Source organism: Quercus lobata, chromosome 3, assembly GCF_001633185.2.
Source record: "Quercus lobata isolate SW786 chromosome 3, ValleyOak3.0 Primary Assembly, whole genome shotgun sequence".
Lineage (NCBI taxonomy): Eukaryota > Viridiplantae > Streptophyta > Magnoliopsida > Fagales > Fagaceae > Quercus > Quercus lobata.
Window position 1 is genome coordinate 2,757,086 of NC_044906.1, and position 14,288 is coordinate 2,771,373.

Genomic DNA, 14,288 nt, shown 5'->3' on the forward strand with positions numbered 1-14,288 from the left:
GCAAACCTTGACGTGGGTCATTTACTGATCATTAGCCTCTTCTTGTTTTTTCCTTTTTGAGCTGAGAATTTGAAGTGGGGGACCTTAGCTCTTAGGCTTAATTTAAGAGTTCAAAACAGATCCACCAACTGCACACACAGTTGTTTTCCATTTTGGCTATACTTTTACTCAATAGTTCACTCCCTGTATTCTAACACTTCTCTTTTTTCTAAGTAATTAATTGTGGAGTTTTGTTAATTATGAACCACAATTCATTTTTTTTTTTTTATAAAATAAAACACAAGTTATTGATTTGGACGCACAATTTTATGTGGTTGTGTGTATTTTTCTTGAAATTTATGCATAGTTTTTTTTTTTTTTTTTTGGAAAATTATTTTTAAAACATTATATTATTTGATAGAGTATTAAACATACCATGTTCTCAATATATACACACCTCAATTATCAATAGAATTCAATAAGAAAAAATATTGGTCTTGGATCCTTTGAGATAAATTAGGCACAAAAGGGAATAATTAATTATTTTGGCCAATAATAATTATTGGAATTCTCTTTTATGACCTTACACAGTACGCAGCATTTTTAATCAACAAGATTTATTTATTTATTTATTTACAAATAAAGGTATTTAGACTTCTTCAAATATTCAACTATTTTTTCGAATATGCGCCGTATTCCAGTCCAACATATACCATGTTAATATAAGGAGAAATCTCTTTCGACTCTAAGATACAGGCATGAAGTTTCAAACCCAAGAGAATTCCTGAGTTTTGTTAATTCTAGCTTTTATCACCAAAATCTCTGAGGCATTAAGGTAATTAACATGTCATAATTGAGTATTTATTATTCTTTATTACTTTCTAGCATAAATCAGTCCTTATTGGCTGATCCCACTTGAATTTTCCCAAAAATTTTAACGTCTACATGAAAAATTATGGTAGTGTAATGTGAACTGTAAATGCCACCAAACCTTATCTACTACCAATAGTTTCTTCTCACTTCACCAACCCTCGTCCTATATATTCTCTGACACGCAATCTATCTGTGCAACTTCATTTATTTATTTATTTTTTTCGCTTATGTTGTTTGAGTTGTAGCTGGATTTGTCGTCTCTGTTTTTTTTATCTTCGAATGGGTCTTAAATAAGAACCACCAACCACGCTGTGTTCTTTGATTGCACTACTCCTTTGTCGGTGTTTGATCGGTTTTAGCTCATTTTGTTTTTGTTTTAAGTTTTCACCATTTAATCTTTTACTTCAAAGGGGTAGCGTTGATAAATATTAAGTAGTACAAATCTGCAAGCTTCATTATTTCCTTCACTCTTTTTTTCCCGAAGTTTTTTCCACACAATAGTACCCCTTTTGCTATATATAAAAACACCACAATTCAATCCATTTTAGCATTTGACTCGTTCTTGTTTGTCCAAAATGGGAAGTATTGGAATGATGGTCAGCAAAACAACTCTGGTTTGTGCTCCATTAATGGCTGAAACTGTGGAGCAAATAATGACTGACATGCACAAGGCAAAAGTACAAGGTGCTGATTTAGTTGAAATCAGGTTGGACTATATTAAGAACTTCCAGCCTCGCCAAGACCTTGAAACCATACTCAAAAAGAAGCCATTGCCAGTGCTCATCGTGTACCGGTAATATTCATAACTTAACTCCCAACTCAATTGTTCTTTTTCAGTTTTTTCTGTTTTCTAGCTCAAAAAGTACGTGTATATATTTTTAATTCCTATTCTTGGAGTTTGCTAGTTTGAGTTAGAGTCAAATGTGATATAAATCCTTTTAGTGAAATTATCATTCTTAGGCTTATAGAAATGTTGTTAGAATATGATTGAAAGGTGGAAAAAGAGCTCACAATTAAAAATTTAAAACCACAAGTTGATTACTGGCACTCTCTGTGGGTTCCATTGCTAGTGTTTTAAAGTGGACTCTAAAAATCATTCATATAAAATGGTTTAACAGTAGCACAAGTACTACTATCTTGTAGCTATAGGTTGATTAGGTGGAAGCCTAACTAGGAAGCACTGGACACTTCTTTAGGCTGCCGTACCGTATCATACCTGCTATGTCATGTTAAAATATTTCAAAAATTGCCTGTGTTGTCGTGACATACCGGTGACTGTAGAAGCCTAATTAAGTGCCAAAATCATTACGGGGATGCTCATATTACTGCTGTATGGAGAGGACAAGCTCTGCTCTTGTAAAATTTTCTTTTATCAGATGCATAAAAATATTGTTTATTTTATTAGTTGTATAGATTTGGTTCCTTCTTAGTGTAATTGGATCTGCATCCAAAAATGATGGATTAAGACTCATCATCTCATGAATTTCCCCTAATAGACCAATTGCACAACATTTCAACCTAGATTTTTTTTTTTTTTTTTAATCCCTAGTTTACTTGCAAGCTCTCTGTCGTTTTGTCTGGAATTTGCAACGTCCTTCAAACGCAACAAAAATGATAATGAAATTTACTGGCCAAAATCATTCAATTCAATTGTCTGGAACTCATTATCTGTGAAGTAAGAAGCAGTGTGTGGTGAATCTTTTTTTGTAAAAAATGTGGCAGACTCGTAGGTATAGGTAGTAACTGGACCAACAGAGAAGCTAAAAAGACTATTTTAAGATGCTAATCTATATTCCTCTGCCTCTGCAATGTTAAGTTCCTGTTTTGATTTTAAAAGCTTGGCATTAGGTTTGTTAGGTGGAAGGCAGTAGTGTTGTGCTCTAACTTATATGTTGGAGAAATTACTAGTCCTCACATGTAAAATACACTAGTGATTTAGCAAGATTCTCTATTGTTTCAAGTCATGAAAACAGGAACAAAAGAAGGAAAAATGACATGGATGAGAAAGTTCAAAGGTTAACAAGGAAAGACTACCATGATGATTGGTTCCTCATTGTTTCTTCTCTCCCTTGTAAATCAGAAGGAACATATTCATCAAACTAGAGAAGGCCTTATATATATATATATATATATATATATGTAAAATAAATAAATAAATACACACACACATATATCATTTTCTTACCAAATAAATGTTAATTTTCGCATCTATCCTAATTATGTACCATTTTTCTCCAAGGCCAAAGTGGGAAGGTGGTCAGTATGAAGGTGATGAGCATACACGGCTGGAAACTCTTCATATGGCTAAAGAACTGGGAGCTGATTACATTGATTTTGAGCTGAAGGTTGTGTTTTGAAATTAATATTCAACATGGAAGTGTGTGCAGGAGTTATTCAATTCTTGATTATGCTCTGTCAACATTTCTAGCGTGCCTTTTTTCACAATTCATTTTTTGGTTTGTATGCCATTAAATCATCTGCTTATGTGTTTATAAGGCTATAAGTATATATATATTATATATATATATGAATGATAGGATTTGAAACCTATGACATCTGCTCCATGATGATTACTTTAGAACCGTTAAATGGCCACACTGCCATGTGTAGTTTCTCTGTCAGTGGCCTATCATTGCTTTCTACATCTTGCAGGAGTAGACATTTGAAATAATTGAGAATTATTTTTCTCATCATATTTATTTAGATCGAAATATTTTGTTGATTCTGGAATCTCATCTGACTTGAGTCATATGATTGTTCAGGTGGCTTCTAATCTTATGGAAGAACTGAAAATGAATTGTCACAGTGGTAGCAAAGTTATTGTATCATGCTATGTGAATGGTGTGACCCCTTTAGAAGAAGATCTGAACTGTCTTGTCACGAGCATGCAATCTACTGGAGCAGATATTATCAAACTTGTCATAAATGCAACTAATATTACAGAAATATCAAGAATTTTTCATCTTCTCTCACATTGCCAGGTATCTCGTGATAGTAGCCTATCTTCCTTCAAATTCTGTTTAAGTGATTTACCATTTAAACTGAAAAAGAGTGGTACATTTCATACAAAATTTAAAAGTAAAAGAAATTACTAAAAAATGAAAGGGAAAATGAAGAGAGGAGGTAAAGGGAAATGTTTCAAATATATGATAAAAAAATCAGACAACAACAACATATGGAGTAAGTTGATTTTCAAATGAAAATTTTCGAAGTAGTGAAATTGCTCAGTTTTTTGGAATTTTTGTAAATTCATATTTTCTCTATTGAGAGATCAGCTCTGGCTACTACATGCAGGTTCCACTAATTGCATACTCAATAGGTGAAAGAGGTCTTATAAGCCAGATACTGTGCCCAAAATTTGGTGGTTTTCTGGTCTATGGATCTATGGAAGGAAGCTCAGTTCCAGGACTGCCTACTTTGGAAAACCTTAGACAGGCTTATAAAATTGAAGATATTGATGAAGATACTAAAGTTTTTGGGCTCATTTCCAAACCAGTTGGCCACAGCAAAGGCCCTCTATTGCATAATCCCACTTTCAGGCGTGTGAAATATAATGCAATATATGTCCCAATGTTTGTTGATGACCTCAAGGACTTCTTTAGTGTCTATTCTAGCCCTGAATTTGAATTTGCTGGATTCAGGTATGCCACAAGCATATATTACATTTTAATTTATTAAAAATATATTTTAGGCTGACAAAAAGAAAGATACTTTAAATTTGTATGGCTTGGATGATGTATCATTTAGAACGCGTAATGTTATTGATGTGTTATGTTTGTTTTTGCTCAAACTTGTCATCTTACCAGCTCTCTTTTCACAAGAGGAACCAGCCATTGTAAGCTGTTCAAACTCTGGCAACTAATTGGTAACCTTCCAATTTTGCGACATCAGGATTGGGTCTAGATAGTGCTCTGAAAACCCTTCATTGATAAGGAAAATTGGGCTCAATTTTTAAGTATTTTGCCTCCAGAGGCAGTGAGATGCTATTACCAGCCGTTTCCGTTTTGGTGCGCTATAATATAAGAAGAGTGTATAACTATTTGCATCTGAAGTCTGTCAATCCTAGACTTTTCTTTTTATCTTCTCTCACAACGTATACAGCCTTTCCTTGATTTTGTCCAGTTTAGAAATATTAAAGGCTGTTGTAATGAAATGAAGCCTACTTGCCCTTATTCTCACTAGCTTTTGGTTAACTTAGAATAGCTTTCGTTTAGTTAAAGTGTTTTTAATTTTCAATGCTATACAATAATTGTGTGTGTGTGTGTGTTTCTGGTGCTCATAGCATAACCTCTCATTTTCTTGATTCATGTGAATATAGTGTTGGGTTTCCATACAAAGAAGCTGTAGTTGAATTTTGCGATGAAGTCCATCCACTTGCGAAGGTTGGCTTAATCCACCATTCTTAATTTTTGTGTATTATTTTGGGGTATTTTTATTTCGTAGAATTGCTTACACTGTCTTCATCATGTTCCCAATGGATGATTGTTTGCATGGTTGATGAAATAATCATTTTCACATGCTTTATCAGGCAATAGGTGCTGTCAATACTATTATAAGGAGGCCAAGTGATGGGAAATGGGTTGGCTATAATACAGACCGCGAGGCGTCAATAACTGCAATTGAAGATGCTCTGAAACGTACTGGCATAACAATATTTATAATTTTACCTTCAGAGTTGTTTTGAATTTTCTACAAAATCGGTTTTCTTCATTGACAATTGATAAATTCTAGAAAGTGATATACCAAAATTTGTGCATTTGAGATATCACAGATCAGGGATACACTAATGGGGAAACATCTTTCGATTCACCTCTTGCTGGAAAACAATTTGTGCTAGCTGGTGCTGGAGGTGCAGGAAGAGCCTTAGCAGTTGGTGCCAAAAGCAGAGGAGCTCGGGTGGTCATTTTCGACATTGATTTTGGTATGTTAACCTTAGCTCTACAATGATTTAGTAACTAAGAAGCTGATTTGTATATTTTTTTCTAAACCTGTTTTCCTAATTCTCATCATTTGTTTAAAAGAGAGAGCAAAGACTCTTGCTCATGAGGTATCTGGTGAAGCTCGGCCTTTTGAAGAGGTATTTAACTTCCATCCAGAGAAAGGGGCAATCCTTGCAAATGCAACACCTCTGGGAATGCATCCAAACACAGATAGAATTCCTGTAGCTGAGGTCCACTACTCTATCCTTACTAGTTATTATTTACTTGAATAACATTTCAATTTTGGTTTCGATTATTAAAACTATTTTTTTTGCTTTTCTAGGTGACCTTGCAGGATTACCAGCTTGTCTTTGATTCTGTTTACACACCAAGAAAGACCAGACTATTAAAAGATGCTGAGGCTGCAGGAGCCATCATTGTGAGCGGAGTTGAAATGTTCCTCCGGCAGGCCATTGGCCAGTTCAAACTCTTTACAGGAAAAGAAGGTATCTCTTGACTTTTATCTGCTCAGAGGCTAGACTGTGTGTTTGTGTCCATAAGTTCCTAGGTTCTAATTTTTCTGTTGAAATTCTTGTCCTTGCTACTGCAACATGTGAACTTCCATGCAAAAAGTATTTAAAACTTTCCAAATTAACAGTATTAACTACATTATTGAGACTGGAAATAGCGGAAGATCTAGCTTGTAGCTTATCCATAATTCCTAGCAAGTATTATTCAAGTGCCAAGTGCTATTGTATGGTTACATTTGTAAGAAAAAAAAAAAAAAAAACCATAGGAAAGATGTCATGGCACCTACTTGACATCTTGAAGTCTTATGCAATCTAACATTCTAAATCAAGCCCCATAAATGGTTTGTATGATATTCTAAAACTTATGCCACTTATCAATTTACTGGTGAGAGAACTCTTAATGTCAATCTGGACTTTCAGGTTTCCTAACATGATTGAGCAATCTGACACCCTTTGGCTTCCTCTGTTTTGCAGCACCTGAAGAGTTCATGCGGGACATCATCTTAGCAAAGTTCTGATGATGTATTGCATTACACAGAAAATGTTTTAATTTGTTATATGTATCTCATGCTTCCATTTCTTTATTAATTCAAACTTGATCACAAAGAAATTTGGATATGCTAAAATCACAAAAAATATTTTCTGAGACCAAGAAAGAAAAATAATATGCTTTGTGAATTTCTCAGGATCAAACTAATGAACCAAAACTGTGAACGATGAAACTTATTCTGATATAAAATAATCAATGTGGACCAAGATTTAATGTGAAACAATCAACTTGGACAAGTGTTGTTGACATCAAAACAAATATCCAGTTCTACATGGTATGACATAGAGAGCTTCAAATTTTGAACTTTTTTTGAACTGTGAATCAATCCACAGGAAGTGAATTTGTTTTCCCATTGTGAGGAATAATCCTCTGTTGTAGTGTGATTTTTTACCAAGTTACCTTTTTGTGTAATAGTTCCACAGTTTCACTTGACTCCTCTAAAAAAATAACAATTTAGGGATAGCAAAATTTACCCACCTTGCTGAGAGTATCTTAACATGCTGGCTCAGTTTCAGATACTAGTGTAAGGCAAATAAGTGAGAATACCAATGCTTTTTCTTAGATTCTTAGATGACTTGATATAGAAACTGTTCCTAAAGTGAAGGCAAGAAGGATTGTCATTCACTTTGAAGCTCAAAAGTAGTGTTTTATTTTGGCAAGGACAACAGGTTCAAATAGCACTACCCGATTGTTTTTTATAGAGAGAACTTGTTGCATCCTCCACTTGTTGTAAGCCAAATAGAAGATTTTTATCATGCAATGAAATATGGGCTTTAATGTAATTAGATAAATTACAAGCTATAGTTAAACAGCTATTTTCTGGTCCAAATTGAACTTTGGGCCTGAGGTTTTAGCCCAACCTGATTTAGGTAAAGCGAAAAATAACGTATAAGATTGATCACAAATTAAAGTCAATCCACTATCTTCTGGTCCAAAGTGAACGTTGGGCCTAAATCTGTAGCCCAACTTGATTTAGGCAGAGTGAACTTTCTGTAGACTTTAGCCAGAAAAGCCTGAATTTGGGCTAGCAAAGAACAAGTCGCCTAAAACTAACTGGCATATGAAAAATTATATTCTCCTGCACTTTTGGATCAATAAACTCTCTCTCTTTTTTTCTCAAGTAAATTTAATAAATTAATTTTCATTCTTTCCATCATTTTTTGTGCTTCTGGTTTAATATTTTTTTAGGTAAATGGTTTAATAAATTTTCATTCAAAGAAAAACAGATTCCGAACATGAAATTTTTTTTATTTTTGTATAACGATAATATATACTAATACCCCAGTATATTCTGTGACGTATATTCGTGATGCAAAATATCACCTCCCAAACTTGAGCTAAAACAACTTTGGAGAGACTAACAGACCTTGGCACTCTTCCCTCCTCTCCCTTCAAACTAGACTACTAGAGGGAAAGGATTGCTCTTTGACCGTTTCTAATTGGGAATTTTTAGATGAGGCTTCTGTATGTTTAATCTACATAATGAAACAGAGGTCAAAAGTGTTCCTCACAAATTGTATTATTCAAAGTTCTCACACTCCCACAACTCGAGTGAGAAGTAATCATGCGTTCCTAATGTTCAATTAATTCCTGGCATTGTTACTTTTTTTCATAAACATCTTCAATAGAAATACTAAGAAATATCAGTTGAATTACAAGGTTTTGGACATATCTATATCAAATTATTGATTATTTATATTACATTCAAACTGATTTGTTGAATGCATATATATAATACATTACAAATCTGGAAAACTATAAATCATTAATCAATTGAGGTTCCATTTGAAATCTGCTTATTTTGCTGAAACTGAAAACTTTTTACTGAAAGTTTTATAAATAAAGGTAAAAGTTAGCTGAAATAGTACAGTGGAACTCATGAATAGTATCAAAAAGTGCAATGGAACCTATAAATAATACAAAAAATAAGCTAAATAGTAAAATAAGTTTGTAAATTTTATTCATGCCAAATGTAAACTAAGTATATCTATTTTCAAAATTTTAAAAATTCAAAAAAAGAAAAAGAAAAAAGAAAAAGAGAACAGGGACAGTAGCAAACAACTTTTCTGCCCTCTCTAGACTCTAGAGAGGGCTATCCGAAATTCAGGATAAGACCTGGAGGTTTGAATGGAAGATGCTTAGGCAAAATGGTTAGGTAGTTTCTGGATTCGTAACAGATTTTTAATTTTATACGTGTCAAATAAAATTAAAAATGCAAAAACTACCTGTTTGATTTTGGGGTCCTCATGGTGGCCTATTCATAGAAGCTAGAACTTGTCCAGATGGCATGAAGTAATCCAAAATTTAAAGCTAATAGTTTAAAAATAAGTCTATAGTAACCCAAAAAAAATTCACAAAACTTTTTCCACTTGAGTTACAAGTTATTGCTAATATATAATAAAAATGATGTCAATTGTGGATCCAACATATATATTGATGAACAATTGATTTGTTCAAGAGTAAAAGAGTTCTCTATTGACAAACAAAGTCTCAATCTCCCAAAGCTTAAACTTAAACACATTCAGCACTATGATTTCATTGGAGTTAACAGGTTTCTCTCAAATTTCGTTGGTGATAAAGTTAATATGAATTTGGAAAGATTAATGAAAAACATTGTCGATCCTTTTTAGGAAGATTTTGATAATCAAGAATTAATACAGGTGAACAAGAGGAGTGCAAAAGTGTTGTTGGATAAACTATGTGGAGGAAGTTATTTGTTGATAATTTGTTAGTTAAATTGAAGGAAGGGGATTGAATCTTGAACATTTCCATTTGAAGTATCAAGATGTGTCAGTTGAGTTATAAAAGCTTTTAGAAAACAATCAGATAACTTTGAAATAAATACACGTTTCTACCTAATAAATAATAGATCATATACATTCAAAATATTACATAAATAAAAGCATGCTAAATTCTTTGGGAGGAGGGGGCAAAGCATAATAAACATCTTCTTGTATACACTTTCTTTCAAATAGGTTTACAACAAAACAATACAATTCACTTGTACCAATAATAATATGCTTTTTTGGAAATTGGGATAAGTGATGTGTTTGAATTTGGTGAAAGAGTGTAATTAAGTGTGTGTGTTTAGTAGTTAGGTTGTTTCATAGAAAAAAATAATAATAATAATAACAACATGCTTCTTTCAAAAAGAAGTATATAAATAAAATTATATATATATATATATAGATATTAAAGAATATGCATAAAAGATGCATTTAAAATTTTTTTTTTTGACACATGGCGTGTATGAATTTATAAGTGAGATGTGTACACATCATTGCTTGCCACCTAGTGTTATTTGCCCATTCATTCTAGTCTTTCTAGATGAATAGTCACATGTCGGTTTGTACTTTGTAGAGGAAGGTAACACAACACATGGTAGACTCTACGTTATTTTAAAGTAGTGGGTTTCAATTGGTTTAAATGATAAAGTTTTTGATGATTCAAGAGATTTAGGGGTTCAATTTTCTCTTACACCAAAAATCAATTAATGTCTTGGTTTGATGATAAAGAGCTATCATTAAAAGCCGGTGTCATAGGTTGAAACTCTATCTCAAAAATAAGTATTTTGAAATATGTACTAACTTCTTTAGATGTGTTCTCTCAAAAAAAAAAAAAAAAAAAAACTTCTTTAGACATGACATAAATCTAAGAGTAATTTATGAAAATTTGTAAATAAACTATTTCACACATTCATAGAATTTACTAGGGGTGGCAATTCGTAACAACGAGTCGGGTTCGTGTCGTGTCGAGTCATAAGTATTTGGCTATATGGGTTAACCCAAACCCGACCTGTTTACTAAATGTGTTAGGAATCCTCAACCCGAACATGACATGTTTATTAAATAGGTTAACCCGACCCGACACGTTTAACTCATTTAATTAACAAGTTATGTAAAAGTTAATGCAAATGACCCATTTTATAATCTATTTAATTAATAGGTCATACTTAACCAATATAATTTTTATCAATTCCCATGTATATATAATTAAAATTCAATTACAACTATAAATATAGTAATAAACATATAAAAACAACCATAAATTAAATAATAATATCAAAATAACTAATAACTTTATAAGCTAAACGAGTTAGACGGATTCGCATGTTGAACACGAATCTGAGCCGTTTATTAAACGGGTTAGTCATGTCAACCTGAATATGACCCAAACCCGTTTAACCTCAACCCATGACTTGTTTATAAACAGATTAGTCATGTCGGGTTCGCGGGTCATGTCAGATTTTGCCACCCCTAGAATTTACCTTTTAGAACTAATTAAAAGACTTATTTAAAACAATGTGTAAGTAAGTTTAACCTAAAGAAGGTAAAAGGAAGCTCTCTCTTGAAAACTTGAACTATGACTCTTGCCCTTCACACCCTACATGCATTTATACTTGTGAGTAAAAAGTTAATAGAGTACTTGATGAGATTAATAATGTACATTTAATGACATATTTATTTAGGAAATTATGGATAGCATTTATTATTAACACATAGAAAATAAATCAGCAATCAAGTTGAGAACCACTACACACCCTTGGTACTATGGTCATTTCACAAGTATAAGTTCTTTTGGGGTGGAGGGCTCAAGATCTGGGATTCAAGTCTCAAAGAGAGAGTTTCACACACATATACTTAGATTAAGCTAAAGTAGGATTTATATCTCATATATTAAAAAAAAAAAAAAAAAAGGTAAAAAATTAATAGAGTATTTGATGAGATGAATAGTGAACATTTAATGGCATATTTATTTAGGAATTTATGGACAACATATAAATGATACATGGCAAACCAATCACCAATAAGGTTGAAGAAAAGAAAAAACGAAAAAAAGAGGATAAAAATTTAATGGAGTATTTGACGATATTAAGAGTGGACATTTAATTCTATCTTGTATCAAATAAAAAAGAGTGGACATTTAATGGCATATTTATTTAGGAATTTATGAATAACATTTATTATTGACACAAAACAAACAAATCAATAATAAAATTGAGGAAAAAACAAAAATAAATAAGGGTAAAAAGTTAATAGAGTTTTTAATTAGATTAATAGTGGATATTTAAAGGTCCTATTAACGGATGCCTTTAAGGCATTTGCTAATAGACTAATTTAGGAAAGTTTTGATATCAATTTCATGTGAAATATAAAATATATTAAAAAAAGTCAATTGCTTTTTTTTTTTCTCATAAAAAATTTCTAAAAATATTTTTTAAACTAATGCCCTTTGGGTTCTGTTAACTTTTCCCAAAGGTTAACAGAGTATTTAATGAGATATAATAGTTGACATTTAATGGCATATTTATTTAGTTTGCTAACCTACTTATGTACTTAATTTTTTACCTTTTTTAACACAATTTTTGTTATTGCAATAATGATCTTAAGCATGGCTCTCAAGCATTTGGATAGTCTTCTCCTCTTGGCTACAAAGCCCTTGTGTCTTCACAGTGGAGTGGACTTCTCTATTTTACTTGATTTGGTTCTCTCCTATATGATCTTACATTTTTTAGGTTTGGGTGTGAGATTGGGGTGTGTACTCACATGAATACTTATAATCTAAGAATCTTATTATCATTTGCATTTGACATAATTTATTTTTATTTATTTAATATATTTAAAAATTAAAATTTATAAAATATAGTAGTACTAATTAGAAAAACTGAAATTATAAAATGTTTTACATTAACCAAACAAAAGAAGAAAACAAAAGGAGCACATGTCAAATGCATTTAGGATAAACACTCCTCAATTTTTTTTTTTTTTAAATCTTAAAATAAAAATTGTCTTTGAAACTATATAATTAACTTATTTCTTTTAATAGTTGCCATAGATTTGAACATATAGTGTCTATTTCATGATAGTTACTATTTCCATCAAACTAAGACATTGCTTAGTTTTTACTATAGACTGGATCCGAATTCAAGTCCGTAATTCGACAACAAAAGACTTTATTAATTAAACTTATTGGAACCCAATTAAAGAATATAATTCTTACAAGAATGTATAAGGTGATATATATTTATTTAGATATATTCACAATCCCATGAATGATAATTTGTATATACAAATTACCTAAATTAATTGGACATCATAAAATTATAATGAACACAATTATCTAAAATAATAAAGGAAAAAAATAACGGTTTTAGTCCTTAAATTTTATGATTGTAATTTATATAAAGATATTTAGCTTTTGTATTATTATATATTGTTATATTTCTCTAGTGCTTAAATAGTATTGATTAAAGATAAGTTAAGAATATCAAATATTTTTGTCAATATTTACACAATCTGTTAATTTTAATAAATATATTTTTTACACAACACATATTAAGATAGCTTTCCTCTTTCTACCTTATAAGGGATGAACCAATGAGAAAGAGTACCATTAGTTTGGTTAACCAAACTAGTGATATTGTTTCTCATTGGTTCATCCCTTAGAAGGTAGAAAGAGGAAAGTTATCTTTCCAATCTGGGACAAAAAGAATTCAAGCCAAGGCAAGGCAAGGCAATCGAGGCAAAAAAGCCAAAGCCAAAGGCAAAAATTCTTGAGTACCTATAGTTATAAAGTATTTTATTTACAATTTTAAATCATTTTATATCACTCTTATACACTACTATTCATAATAAGGACATAGTATATAAAAAAATTACTCATTTATTATTATTTTATGGGCCCATTAATGGTGCTCTTAAAATATTTGTTAATGAATTATTATTTTTTTTTTTAAATTGATACCAATGAAAAATATAAAAATTATCTAAAAAATCAATTTTTTTTCTTTCACACAAAAATATTTTTTAAACGAATGCTTTTTGGCATTCATTAACAAATTCTTCTTTTATTCGGCGGCAGAAGAACGAAATTATTCATATCCATTTCTGTGAATCTAAAATATTTAATAATTATTGAATTTATTTATTAATTTACTTTGGATGGATAGTATAATAGGGATACCCTTGTCGTAAAACCATGACTGGGGACCAAAGTGCAACTTAGGCGACAACCTTTGCTGTTTTTTTGTTTAGAATAGTCCTTTTGACATATATTTCCAAAAAAAAAAAAAAAAAATCAAAAATTGTTTTTGACATACAGCTGAAGATGGATCACATTCACAGAAATGTAACTTTAATTAAAAAAATTAACATAAACAACTAATCTTTGTTTAATTAAGGACCACCTAATGTTCTATGATGCTTCAAAAACAATTTAGTTGAATTTACCTTAGAGACTAAAGGAGGCTTTCGCTACCCAACTTTCAACCCACCCTACCTTCAAATTTTTATTCTATTTATAATTTATTTTGTTTTTTGTTAAGTACCTACTATATCCCTCGTAACAAGAAAAATCGTTAGCATCCTCTTGAGGAATACTATTATACATTTCTGGGGACCCACTTATTATAATTTTAAACTCATATATTGTCTCATT

At 31.4% G+C, this 14,288-nt stretch overlaps 1 protein-coding gene across 1 annotated transcript; it reads left to right on the plus strand.

The window, feature by feature from the left end:
- Positions 1–1,053: 1,053 nt before the first annotated feature.
- LOC115981783 (bifunctional 3-dehydroquinate dehydratase/shikimate dehydrogenase, chloroplastic-like) lies at positions 1,054–7,071 on the plus strand. Its single transcript, XM_031104134.1, has 10 exons — positions 1,054–1,645; positions 3,092–3,197; positions 3,615–3,833; positions 4,147–4,493; positions 5,171–5,234; positions 5,381–5,489; positions 5,624–5,773; positions 5,874–6,022; positions 6,115–6,277; positions 6,776–7,071. The coding sequence occupies exons 1-10, from the start codon at positions 1,428–1,430 to the stop codon at positions 6,817–6,819; spliced, it is 1,569 nt and encodes a 522-aa protein (XP_030959994.1). The 5' UTR covers positions 1,054–1,427; the 3' UTR covers positions 6,820–7,071.
- Positions 7,072–14,288: the final 7,217 nt, after the last annotated feature.

Excerpts from the sequence above, each read along its gene's own strand:
- LOC115981783 (XM_031104134.1), top strand. The coding sequence starts at position 1,428 with ATGGGAAGTATTGGAATGATGGTCAGCAAAACAACTCTGGTTTGTGCT. Across the intron at positions 3,198-3,614 it reads ACATTGATTTTGAGCTGAAG|GTGGCTTCTAATCTTATGGA; the intron begins GTTGTGTTTTGA and ends ATGATTGTTCAG. Across the intron at positions 5,235-5,380 it reads AAGTCCATCCACTTGCGAAG|GCAATAGGTGCTGTCAATAC; the intron begins GTTGGCTTAATC and ends ATGCTTTATCAG.